The sequence below is a fragment of the Octopus sinensis genome, linkage group LG13 (assembly GCF_006345805.1).
Source record: "Octopus sinensis linkage group LG13, ASM634580v1, whole genome shotgun sequence".
Classification (NCBI taxonomy): domain Eukaryota; kingdom Metazoa; phylum Mollusca; class Cephalopoda; order Octopoda; family Octopodidae; genus Octopus; species Octopus sinensis.
The window spans coordinates 67,121,845-67,135,678 of record NC_043009.1 but is presented as its reverse complement, the minus strand read 5'-3'; the positions used below and the strand labels follow the sequence as shown (position 1 = coordinate 67,135,678).

At 39.3% G+C, this 13,834-nt stretch overlaps 1 protein-coding gene across 1 annotated transcript in view; it reads right to left on the bottom strand.

Moving 5' to 3' along the window:
• LOC115218404 (rho guanine nucleotide exchange factor 17) overlaps positions 1 to 13,503 on the bottom strand; it is a 204,025-nt gene extending 190,522 nt beyond the window's left edge. The window contains exon 1 of the mRNA XM_029788195.2: positions 11,056 to 13,503. Coding sequence (XP_029644055.1) covers positions 11,056 to 13,047 — 1,992 coding nt within the window. The 5' untranslated portion in view covers positions 13,048 to 13,503. The remainder of the gene's footprint in view (positions 1 to 11,055) is intronic.
• Between the last annotated feature and the right edge of the window lie 331 nt (positions 13,504 to 13,834).

Sequence of the window (13,834 nt, the reverse complement as noted above, 5' to 3'; positions counted from 1 at the left end):
ATGTCAGTGTGTGAGGGGGGGGGAGAAGGGGAGAGAAAGGGGTGGGGTGGGGGTGGTGGAGATGGCATCTCTATCCCTCCAGTGAAAATATATGGCAAAAGGAATAGAGTTTTCTAAATATAGAAGAGCAGGGTGAGAAGAAGAGAAATTTACAGTTTGAACAACAACATGGCGGAGGCGGTGGTGGTGGTGGTGGCGGCAAGGGGGTGGTGGCGGCGGCAGTGGCAAGGGGTGATGGTGCTGATGGCGGTGGTGGCGGCTGTGGCAGTGGCGGTTGTATTGGAGGAGTAAAGTGAGCAACAGGCAAGAATAGAAACAGCTGAGGAAGGGGAGGAGGAGGAGGAGGGAGAGGAGGAGGAGGGAGAGGAGGAGAATGGAACACCACCATCAGCACCACTACCATCACCAACACTAACATCATCAGCATCACCACCATCACCAACACTAACATCATCAGCATCACCACCAACATCACCAGCATCCTTAACACCACCACCACTACCACCATCACCACCATCATCATATAACTGTTACCTCCAAGAAAGTGCGACTGTTGTTATGGAAGAGGAGGAGAGGAAGTGTGTGGGGGCGCAGGGTGGGGGTGGGGGATTTGCATAGTCTTTTGATAGTGGGAGGAGGAGGAGGCAAAAGAGAAGGAAGAGGAGGGTTAGTTAAATAAGACGAGGAAGTGTTGGTGTAATTCGGAGGTGAGGGTGGGTAGGGTGGATGCAGTGTTGGGAGATGCGAGCGGGGGGGGGTAGAGTTTGTAAAGAAGGGGGACCTCTTCCACCTTGCTTTGGGTCCTCGGTCACCACAAACAACAACAACAACAACCATACTATGCCAGAGGCAATAGGGTGTGGAGAGAGAGAGGGACGGGGGGGGGTGATTATGGGTGCGGAGGTGAGGTGAAGTCCGGATTACCTGAGAGGGCTTATGTGAAAAGTGTATAGGGTTTCTGTACAAGGGAATCCGAGGGGGGGGGGTTATATAAGAATATGAGGAAGGGGAGGAGAGGGTGAAACTGTTGTGCGAGGTTTATGTTCCAGTGTCACAAGCGTCCCCTTTCTATTTCTGTTCCCTTTATCCCTTACCTATGTATGCGTGTTTATATGTTTTTATATATATATGTGTACGTGTGTATTTATGTGTATATTTATATATGTGTGTGTGTGTGTATTTATGTTTGTGTGTGTGTGTGTATTTATATATGAGTGTGTGTGTATTTATATGTGTGTGTGTGTGTGTATTTATATGTGTGTGTATTATGTGTGTGTGTGTGTATTTATATGTGTGTGTATTATGTGTGTGTGAGTGTATTTATGTGTGTGTGAGTGTATTTATGTGTGTGTGTGTGTGTATTTATATATGTGTGTGTATTTATGTCTGTGTGTGTATTCATATATGTGTGTGTATTTATATGTGTGTGTGTTGTATTTATATATGTGTGTGTGTGTGTGTGTATTATATGTGTGTGTGTGTGTATTTATATGTGTGGTGTGTGTGTATTTATATGTGTGTGTATTATGTGTGTGTGTGTGTATTTATATGTGTGTGTATTATGTGTGTGTGAGTGTATTTATGTGTGTGTGAGTGTATTTATGTGTGTGTGTGTGTATTTATATATGTGTGTGTATTTATGTCTGTGTGTGTGTGTATTCATATATGTGTGTGTATTTATATATGTGTGTGTGTGTGTATTCATATGTGTGTGTGTGTGTGTATTCATATGTGTGTGTGTGTGTGCACATGTGTATTTATATATATGTATATTTATAAAACGTAAAAGAATAGGGATTTTGAGTCAAAGCAGGTACCTTATTAGCACTCTGATATAACCGAGATCTGGCTAACCACTTCAAACAATAGGGAACTTACAGAATTGTTTAAGATAAACTGTTAAGCTGTACTTCACTCAAGAAGTAAATTCCGAGTTTGTTTTCTTGGATTTCCATGAGAATAAACAACCAAAACATCCTAAATAGCCAAAAGGAGAATTGTCTATTACAGTATCATTCTCATTAAATTCACATTGAGTGCCACTCCAATGCATGTTTCTGCTGGACGAGTGTCCCTCGATGGAGCATCTCTGTGCATTTAATGAGTGCAGTTGCAGTTCATATCCAGCCAAGGTAGACATTTATAGACAGCCTTGTTCAGGTTTTTACCAATGCAGGTGGGTAAAGCTTCACACACACATACATACACACACGGACTCAACAAGCTTCTCTTTAGTTTCTGTCTACCGAATTTATTCAAACACTTGCCCAAGGTGCCACACAGTGGGATAGAACTCAAAACTATGTGGTTGGGATACAAGCTTCTTACCGCACAGGCACGCATAATATATATCCATATATACATACTGTGTGAGTGTGTGTGTGTTTGTGCAAGGTGAATTAACAGAATCTGAAAGAATATCTTGAACTACTTGCTCCAGTTCTCTGCAATTCCTGTTTGAATTACACAAAGCTCAAGTCTGCCATTTATGTTGGCAAACAAGGTTTTGGTTGGCCCAAGGTGCCACACAGTGGGACTGAACCTGGAACCATGTGGTTGGGAAGCAACACAGCCATTCTTGCACCTACATAAAATATTTTTTTTTACATTTCCCAATAATATTTAAATTATAAAAATATAGGATTTTTTTAAAACATCAAATGGCTATGAGGCCCATGCCTACTTTGCTAATTTTTCCTCACAGCAAGCACACATTCTGGGGTAATTTTCTCATAAGATCTTGGTCTGTTGTAGGCCAAACATTGAGCTTTGCAAATATCATCACCCTGGATCACATAGGCAAAAAACGGCTGAGAGCCATTGGAATAAAGGAAACCTTATTTTTGTTTTTAAATTACAAGACCCCCTAACTGCAAGTGACAGATTAGATGGAATTAGGAGCTTCAGTGTAGCACAAATGAAATCACAACACCCAGTTCTCAGCAACATGACTGTAATAATAAAATACACAAAAATAAAACAGTGACAGGGGACGGGGGGGAGCTGCAAGAGTCGAAGTCATTAGGACACGTGCACCTTGGCTAAAGAGTTGATGAGACATGTCACATCATGACACTGGAACAATACTGCAACATCTATTTCTCACTGTCCCAGTCCACCTCGGAAGATAGAGAGGAAGAGTATGTTGATTCCTTTAACAAAATTCGCTGTCAAATCAACTGCTGGAATGACGAATCAATGTTCTTCCAGAGCTAAAATAGCTAAATGATTATTATCAGAAACGGCTCACAAGAAAATGTCCTGGTTAATTAACAGCCACAAGATAATGATCATTCTCATCACTAACGGTGTAATTTAATAAATTAAAATTTTTGGCTTTCTACAAGTATGCTCATGCCTGCTTTGCTAATTTTCACGCACCAAACACACATTCTAGGATAATTTTCTCATGAGATCTTGGTCTCTTGTTGATCAAACACCAAGCTTCACAAATAGCATTATCACCCTGGGTCACAGCAAATGAAAATATGTTAGATTTCAACCATCCTAGTTGAATAAAAAGACGATGACGACATTGGTGACATTGGTTTAATTCTGTAATGATCACAGGCATTCCAGTAGCGACCATCCCATCTTCTCTGCAGACATTGTGTCTCCAGAAGTACATTATCTAATGAAGTTTTGTTATTTGTTTTGAGACACAATGGTGTCATTTGGGAAGATTTAGCTACTGTTTCCGGCAAGTCAGGAAACTAATTAGAGGTTCCTTATTTCTTCCTATATGTATTTGTAACAGCAAATTCCATACATGTATAATAGTGTGCATACATATACACATGTACACAGACCAACACAAACTTATGCTTGTTTATGTGTGTGTGTGTGTATAAAGGTGTACATTCACATATTCACACATACACGCACATAAGAAAATTGGGTTCAAATTTTGACACAAGGCTAACAATTTCAAGGGGAGGGGCTAAGTTGAATACATCAACCCCAGTGTTCAACTGATACTTATTTCATCAACCACAAAAGAATGAAAGGAAAAGCCAACCTCGGTGGAGTTTGAACTCAGAATTCAAAGATGAGCAAAATACCACGAAAAATTTTGCCCGGTGTGCTAATGATTCTGCCAGCTCACTCCTTTACACATGCACACACCCACAATATGACAGGCTTCTTTCAATTTCTGTCTACTAAATCCACTCAAAAGGCTTTCATTGACCCAGGGCTATAGTAGAAGACACTTGGCCAAGCTGTCACGCAGTGGGACTGAACCTGGAACCATGTAGTTAGGAAGCAAATTTCTTACCACACAGCCATATCTGTATCATCATCATCATCATCATCGTTTGACGTCTGCTTTCTATGCTGGCATTAGTTGGACAATTTGACTGAGGACTGGCAAGCCAGGAGGCTGCACCAGGCTCCAATCTGATCTGGCAATGTTTCTACAGCTGGATGCCCCTTCCTAATACCAACCTCTCCGAGAGTGTAAGAGTGCTTTCTACATGCCACCAATCAGGCGGCACTGACAATGGCCATGCTTGAATGGTGTCTTTTACATCCCAACAACATGAAAACCAGTCAGGCTGCACTGGCATCGACCATGCTTGAATGGTGCTTTTTACATGCCACTGGCATTAACTACGCTCAAATGGTGTTCCCTATACATATATATATATATATTATATATAGAGATATATATATATATGTATATATATATATTAGACCCCCTTTGGTCATTAATGACTATGAGGTTGCACCTAGAAATTTCCCCTCCAAGGTACAAGTCTAGGCAAGGTTGTTTATGGAAGACCAGCAGTCGCCCATGCATACCAGCCTCCCCTTTCCATGCCACCGATGTTATTCAAGGGAAAGGCAAAGGGGCCCCGATACAGCTTGGCACCAGTGACATCACAACTCATTTCTACAGCTGAGTGAACTGGAGCAATGTGAAATAAAGTGTCTTACTCAAGAACACAACACACAGCCCAGTCTGGGAATCGAACTCGCTACCTTATGACTGTGACTCAAATGCTCTTACAACTGAGCCAGGTGCCTTCACATTATAATAAAGTTTGTGTGTGTGTGTGTGTGTGTGTGTGTGTGTGTGTGTGTGTGTGTAACACTGATAAACAGATGTGTAGCCAGACATACTAAATACTACAAACACTGGTTAATTGAAGATGACATGTTAAAGAAGAGTGTAGCTTAAAAGTGGCTGCTAATAGCTGCTGGCTGAGTCATATCCACTTGGTCACCAAGGTTACGGAGGGTCACCAGTGCCAGGGTGGGACAGAGGGACATCACAACAAAACAATAGAACGACATTAATCTATGGAGAATGAGGAATGGGATTGCATGGTGATGGTGGTAGTGATGATTGGGATAATGATGATGAAGACCATTGTTTGTTTGATGTTGTTCTTGTTGTTATTTTTGTTGTTTGTTTTTTTTAAGTGGCTCTTATTTCAAGAGTCATCTGTAATTCACTTGAATCAACTGCCAACATCTTGGGGGGGTCACACCCCAAGATTCACTGCACAACAAATCTATATGCCTACAACATACATACATACACACACACACACACACACACACACACGTATTAATACATATGTGGATGCATGCACACACACACACACACGTATAAATACATATATGTATGCAGGCACACACACACACACACACACACACACGTGCGTGTGTGCATGCATAGGTGTCCAGGTTTGTCTTTGTCCCCACTACTGCTTGATAAACAGTGTTGGTTCGTTTACATCCCTGTAATCTAGCAGTTCAGCAAGAGCAATTGACAGACAAGTACTGCAGTTGATTTTTTTTTTTTTAAACTCTTCAAAGAGGTAGCAAAGTATACATTGAACAAATGGTCTTTGATTTACACAAAGACATAAGGCAACGAGTTAACAGAATTATTGGCATTACAGACAACATGCTTAGCATTTTATCTGTCTTTATGTTCTGAGTTCAAATTCTGCTGAGGTCGACTGTACCTTTCATTCTTTTCTGGGTCAATGAAATAAGTACCAGCACCAGTTGAAAACTGGAATCCATGTAACCAACATTTCTCCTCCCACAAAAATTTCTGCCCTTCAACCTTAACAGAAAGGACACACACACAGACAGGATGGTCACAACTGGAACGTCTTCGGTCATAGACCTGCTGGATCGGGACTGACCCGAGGTTAAATGACAATAAACGTTTAGTCATATCTCTTTACCTGTTGCTTGTGTCAAACTAACGACACCACTAATTACTCTGGTTTGTACGGTGAACTGGTGCTATACTAATTAACCTATTATAAGTACTTTGTTATTTGATAGTTGCTTGGTTAGTTGAGACAGAGGAGCAAGTTCGTTGTTGTGGTCTTGTAGTTCCAAGTCAGCCTTCATTACCTGCATCCGTAATTAACACCTTGTTATAACATGTGAAGGCACGTGGCTTAATAGTTAGGGCATTCGGCTCACGATCGTATAGTCGTGAGTTCAATTCCCAGTGATGCATTGTGTTCTTGAGCAAGACACTTTATTTCACAATGCTCCAGTCCACTCAGCTGGCAAAAATGAGTAGTCCCTATATTTCAAAGGGCCAGTCTTGTCACATTCTGTGTTACACTGAATCTCCCTGAGAACTATGTTAAGGGTACGCATGTCTATAGAGTGCTCAGCCACTTGCACATTAATTTCACGAGCAAGCTGTTCCATTGATCGGATCAACTGGAACCCTCGTCATAACCAATGAAATGCCATTTCTTTTTAAGCACCAACCGATCATGGCCGTTTGCCAGCTTGCTCTGGCCCCTGTGCCAGTGGCACGTAAAAAACACCCACTATACTCACAGAGTGGTTGGCGTTAGGAAGGGCATCCAGCTGTAGAAACACTGCCAAATCAGACTAGAGCCTGGTGCAGCCTCCATGGCTTACCAGACCCCGGTCAAACTGTTCAACCCATGCTAGCATGGAAAACGGACATTAAATGATGATGATGATGATGATAACAGAATCAAAAGAACATTCAATGCATAAAGTGCAACGTATAACAAGAAAGAAGGAAAACCATCAACACCTGAGTAATTGGATGATAACACTACTAAAGCAACAAGATTTCACCAATAAATAAACCCTCTCTACTAAAGGCACGAGGGCTGAAATTTGGGGGTGGGGGAAGGAGTTAGTCAATTACACCGACCCCAGTGCTCAACCGGCACTTATTTTTATCAATCCCGAAAGGATGAAAGGCAAAGTTGACCTCAGCAGGATTTGAACTCAGAACGTAAAGATGGACAACATGCTGCTTAAGTATTTTGATAGGTGTGCTAACAATTTGCCAGTTTGCTGTCTTAATAATAATAATAATTTTAATGATAATTATTTCAAAATTTAGCCCAAGACCCCAAATTCAGGGTAAGGGATAAGTCAATTTACACTGACTCCCAGTATTCAACTGGTACTTATTTCATCGACCCCCGAAAGGATGAAAGACAAAGCCAACTTCATCAGAATTTGAACTTGAAGACAAGCAAAATGTTATTAAGCTTTTTACCTGGTGTGCTAACAATTCTGCTAGCTCGTTGCCTAATAACAACAACAATAGTAATAATAATAATAATAATAATGGTTTCAAATTTTGCCTCAAGGGCAGCAATTTTGGGGAAGGGGACAACTTGATTTCTTTGACCCCAGTACACAGCTAGTACTTATATTATCGACCTCAAAAGGATGAAAGGTAAAGTCAACCTCAGCAGAATTTGAACTCAGATCATAAAGACAGATGAAATACCACTAAACATTTCATCCAGCGTGCTAACGATTTTGCTAGCTCACCACCTTATAATAATAATAATAATAATCGTCTTTTATAGTAAATTTTTATTTCTAAATTAGTCCAAGCATTCAGTGATGTGGTATGTTTTAGTGATGGGAGGCTGGAGACAAGGTATTCCTTGTAGAAACACAAAAATACAATTTAGACTCTGTAATGTCACAAGTAGATATCGTACATAAGTCAGTTTCAGATAAGATGTAGTCTGCCTCATACACTCTTATCCACACACTCGTGTATATGTGCATATGGAATTTTAGATATGTATACATCGCGTGATCACATGACTGACCAGACTATCAGATGTTGTTACACATCGCTGGTCACAATGCGCTTTGCATCATTTTTGCCTTCAAATGACACCAGCCAACTGGCAAGGCGAGCAGGCAAACATCCCCCCACCCTGGATTGGAAGAGGGACTAGAGCAACACGAAACGAAGTGTTTTGCTCAAGAACACAATGTGTCACCTAGTCTGGGAAATGAACTCACGGGGCCCTGCGTCTTCACACGCACACATAGAATATATCTCATCAGTAGTTTATATATCAAAAAAAAAAAAAAAAACACACTCTAAAACAGTGGTTCCCAAACTTTTTCAGGCTTCCAGCCACTTGGTTCTGAGGCCACATTCCTAGCCCCCCCCCCCACCACCACCACCACTACTCATCATCGCAGACAGACCATTTTCTGCAGAAAATTCAAAACAGTATTTCACAAATAAAACTTAAGCTAATTAACCCATTATTTTGTTTGTTTGGTTTTTTTTACATTCATTGCCCCGTTTTGGTCACCCCCATTATCATCCCATCTTTCTTCAATTCCCTCTGATTCTTTCCAACACCCTCAGGGAAGGGCAGTACTGCCCACTTTGGGAACCACTGCTCTAAAGCATCAGGACAGTAATGCCTTTGAGTCTGAGGTCACTGAAACTGCTAAGCATTTTATAGATGTAAAATACCAAATGGTTACTTTATTACTGGCCATAACAATTAACTGCCTAAAAATGTGTGTGTGTGTGTGTGTGTCTCTGTGTGTGTGTGTGTGTGTGTGTGTGTGTGTGTGTGTAAAAGTTAAAGTTCAGAAAATGGAGATGTAGCATTAATATAATTTGTTAACTTCAACAATTCAACATGTTTTCTTACAGCTGTTTCGATTTTTCCCAAAGAATAAAATTCCAGTAATTAAAACATTTTATTAGGAAAAATCTCAGAGGAGTAGAAAAGACATACCATTATTCTTCCAAGACATTTCAACTTACATATATATAGAGAGAGAGCTTAGATATGGCGATACTAATAACCTGGTGTTAGAACTCAACAGACACCTGCTTCAGAATAAATCATCAATGGAGTACAAAGCCTGATATAAATTTAAGTAAATGACAGAAGAACAAGTAATTAAGCAATGAATCTCATTAGCTTACAGCTGTTTCTGCTGTAAGGTGCATTCCACTCAGAGCTAAGTGCTTGTGCATCACCTTGGAATTGGGGTGGGAATGTCTGTGTTTGTCCCCACTACCGCTTGACAACCAATACTGGTTTGTTTACATCCCTGTATTTAACAGTTTAGCAAAAGATACCAACAGAATGAGTACCAGACTTTAAAAGTTAGTAGTGGGTTAGACTTATTCAACTAAACCCTTTAAAGTGGTGCCCCAACATGGCCACAGTCCAATGACAAAAACAAGTAAATGATAAGAGAGGTGCTTGTTAGGACAAATTATCGCTATTGAAATTTTATCAATGTTGTTATGTTATACTTCAGATACCAATAATAATCCTTTTTACTATAGGCACAAGGCCTAAAATTTGGGAGGAGGGCACTAGTTGATTATATCGACCCCAGTGTGTAACTGGTACTTAATTTATCGACCCTGAAAGAATGAAAGGCAAAGTCAACCTCGGCGGAATTTGAACTCCGAGCACAGTGACAGGTGAAATACTGCTAAGCATTTCATGCAGCTTGCTAACAATTCTGCCAGCTTGCTTGCTGCCTTTCAGGCAACAATAATGATGATTCCTTACATAGTTACAAGGCCTCACATGTTTCCAAGAGAGTGTAGAGTCAAAATCAACTGCAGAACTTGACCAGTTGCTTATTTCATTAACCCCACAAGAATGAAAAGGACAAGTGACTTCGGCAGGATTTGAAATCAGAATGCAAACGAAGCACAACTAAATACTTTTTTTTTCACCCCCAACACTTTAGCATTTCTACAAATCCACTCTCACCACCTTAATAATCATTTAAAATTTTGGTACAAGGCCAGATATTTTAGGGGAGGGGGCAATGTTCAACTTATTTTTATCAACCCCAAAAGGATAAAAAGCAAAACTGACTTTGGTGGAACTGGAACTCAGAGTGTAAAGACATGAAATGTCGCTACGTATTTTGTTCGGTATATCAACAATTTCAAATTTTGGCACAAAGCCAGCAATTTGGGGAGAGTGAGCTGAGTCGATTACATCACATCCCCAGTGCATAACTGGTACTTATTTTATTGACCCTGAAAGGATGGAAAATAATGTCGACCATGGTGGAATTATCGCTATTGAAAGATGGGCGAAATGCCACCAAGCATTTGTCCATTGTGTTAACGAATCTGTCAGTTCTCTACCTTAATAATTAACAACAACAACAACCACAATGATATATTACAATAAGCTGAAACAAAGTTCTAATAAACAAAATGTTACCAAATATTTCACAGTAGTAATCCGTAAGTACTTCAGCACAAACACTTCCACGAAAATACACACACACAATCTAATACACACACACAATCTAATACACACACATACACACACAGTGTAACAAAGAGGATTTGTTGACGATGGAAGTAAGTACTAAAGTTATTAGCTTCTACAATACTACTACTACTACTACTAGTATGACTTTGGAGCTAGAAATATACTGCTTTGACAAAAATATATTTTTTAATCTAGGAAATGCCATGTTTAAAAAATCACAAACTGAGTTAGTAGGTTTGTTTTTTGTTCTTTTTTCACTGTTATTTTTAATGCGTAGAATCCAATTCAACAACATGAAAATAGATAATATTTCTTTTAAGTTATATGTACAAATGCATACACACAAATTTATGTGGTTATATGTGTGCAACAACAACATAACTATATAACATATACACACGCAAACACAAAGACTGTAATAGATAAAAGACAAAACTCCAAAACTGGTTGTTACTAAAAGTCAAGTAGGAAAATTAATCGGAAAAAAGCGACTTACCTTAACGTAGGCTTGGACCTTTTCTGAAGAGTCAAATACATTAGCATTTTGTTTCCAGACATCTGGCATGCTTATAGTGATATAAGAGCCATTGTCGCTGAGAGGTGAAGCAAACTCTGGCACCGATGTACCAGGTTTCATATTTCCCGGAATTGAGTCATCAGAATTTATACTGAATTTACGAACGACATCCTTGTCTTTGTTCGCCGTGTTGAACATGCGCCGGTCATGTTGAAGAACACTGGCTGAACTCATACTTCTTAAAATGGGCTTTCGTGTTATAGGTACACTGAGGAGGTTGTGTGGAGGACGTTCAAGGGTACTTGTTGGAGACTGATTGTGAGGCGTTGTGGGGGCAGATGATCCTATATAGATCAACTTGTCAGGTTTTAACAAGGAATCGTCGGGGTACTGTTCACTTTCATCCCCTTCTTCTATTGTCGATTCCAAGCCTGGGCTTTGACATCTTTGGCTTTCTTGAGATATACGGCGCTCTGGGTTTGAGGATTTAGGGCTTGCATGAGGAAGAACTATTTCTGAATATGGGCTTAGTTCAAGTTGAGGGTTATTGGTTTCTTGGAATTGCTGTAAAGGCCCCCCATCTTCTGTTATGTCACGTGATAAGACAGGTGAACTGTGTGCATGTGATGAGTTTATTTCTTTGCTAATTTCGGACAAAACTTTGGTCTTGTCAGCACTTGGGTCACTTATTGACTTTGGTTTCGTTAGTTTTCCATTTTTCTTTTCAAATCTTTCATTGTCTGAGACTTCCACAACAATATTTTCATCTGTATATTCAGAAAAGTGCACTACATCATCAGTGTTTATTTGACCATCCGTGGATTGGCAGCTGCCTGCAGCTAACAGTGAGAGATTATCTCGAGATTGGTCTGATGGTGCACTTTCTGAAGTTTCTTCAGATTTTAAAGTACCAAATCCATTACTATCAATTGAGCCTTCCTCTTTTGGTGATGCTTTATGCTTTGAAGAACGTTTAATGTACCGGTCAGCTTTTCGTTGTGAGCCTGGAACATGGACAGACTCAGATCGTTGAGGTGGGTGGCCCCCTGAATGTTCTTCGGAACGTTTGTCTTCATCAGACTGCTGGAAACTAGCCAATTGCATTGGGTGGCTAGTACCAAAAATGGCTTGCACTTTATTACGTGTTGCTAAAGTAGTTATACCAGTTCTTCGTTGTGGAGCAGTTTTGGCAAGCTTGAAGAATTCAGAGTCACGATTCAGAGGTTGGTAGATATAAGGGCCACTCGTTGTTGAACTGGTGTCTGATTCACTGGTGCCAGTCCCATCATCATCCAAAGATTTATCATCCGGAGAAGGCAAACAATCTGAAGAAACAGAAGAACTTTCCAGTTTACTTAGACATTGTTCTGACATCGAATCCTTTGTGTCTTTATGAGAATAATATGGTAGAGCCTCTCCTGATTCCATCTTTGATAAATCTTCAGGCATCTTTGGACTGCCGCTTTCATATAGACTATCGTCTGGTGAGTCTAAAATTTGCTCACACTGACTAAAGTCTTCAACATTAGGAATTTTCCTTAAAGTACCGTAGGGTGCGACTGTCGACAAATCGCTGGATGATGGAATGTTGCATGAAATATCGTTTGAACTAGGACCAGATTTTAATTTATCCGTTAACTCTGTAAGCTTTAGACTCCGGTTTTGTCTTCGAGAAAATCCTGATCTCTGTGAATCAGTCACAGGAGATGTGGGAGTTGACGTTGGTGCTTGGGAACTTTTCGACGGTTGAGATCGAGATAGTCGCTGACGACTATGTTTTCTTTGTTTCATGTCCTCCAGAACAGCCCGGCTAATTTCACCTGCATTGCCGGGATCTGTTTTAGAGCGATTTTTGGATGGTCTAAAGCTTGAGGAAAAAGCAGGCAGTTTTGGTCTCACAACTTTAGGGGACAATGAACTGGACTTTAGTTTTGTCTGTTCATCAGTTTCTTGGTCAACACTAGATTCCATGTTTATATAAAAGTTGAGAGGAGAGAGAAAGAAAAGAAAGAAAATATGTTGGAAGTCAATGTGACCGATTAAGATTGGCTCGTTAATATCTATATAACGGCCATTTATACCAAGAATTATGTGCTATATATATATTGAATCCTGCTTTGAGTACTGTTCCGGAAATTCATAAAAGATTGCGCTGGTCTTTGGGACCCAAGATGTCCAATTAGTATACACAGTTGCACAAATTCTACACTGCTGTTGCTTTTGTTGCCCAAAGTTCCATGTACCATTTACGTAATTCTCCACACATTCATATACAAGTAATTCGATGAAGATACTACTATGCATTCTTATAAAAGGAATAACTGACAAATTCATTAAAAATATATATACATATATATTTATATATACATATATATATATATATATTTATATATATATATATGTATGTATATATATATAATCAATTTGTCAGTTAGAAGGAAAAAAAATTTGCCTTCTTGAGAATTTTTTTTTGTTAATTTTTTTTTTGTTTTTTACTTTTTTTTTTCTTTATATATGTATATGTAAATATATATATATTATTTTAAAATATGATATACTAATATGCTTGACGAAATGATTTTTTTAATTTAACGACCTAGAACCTGAAAAAGAAAAAGAAAAAGGAAAATTAAGAACAAAAATATGAAATTATTAAATTCATGTTCAAAATCTTTAAACAAGAAAGAAAAAAAAAAGAAATGGTATGGAATTCATTCTAGAAAATGATTGTCAGAAAACGAAACAACAAATAAAACAA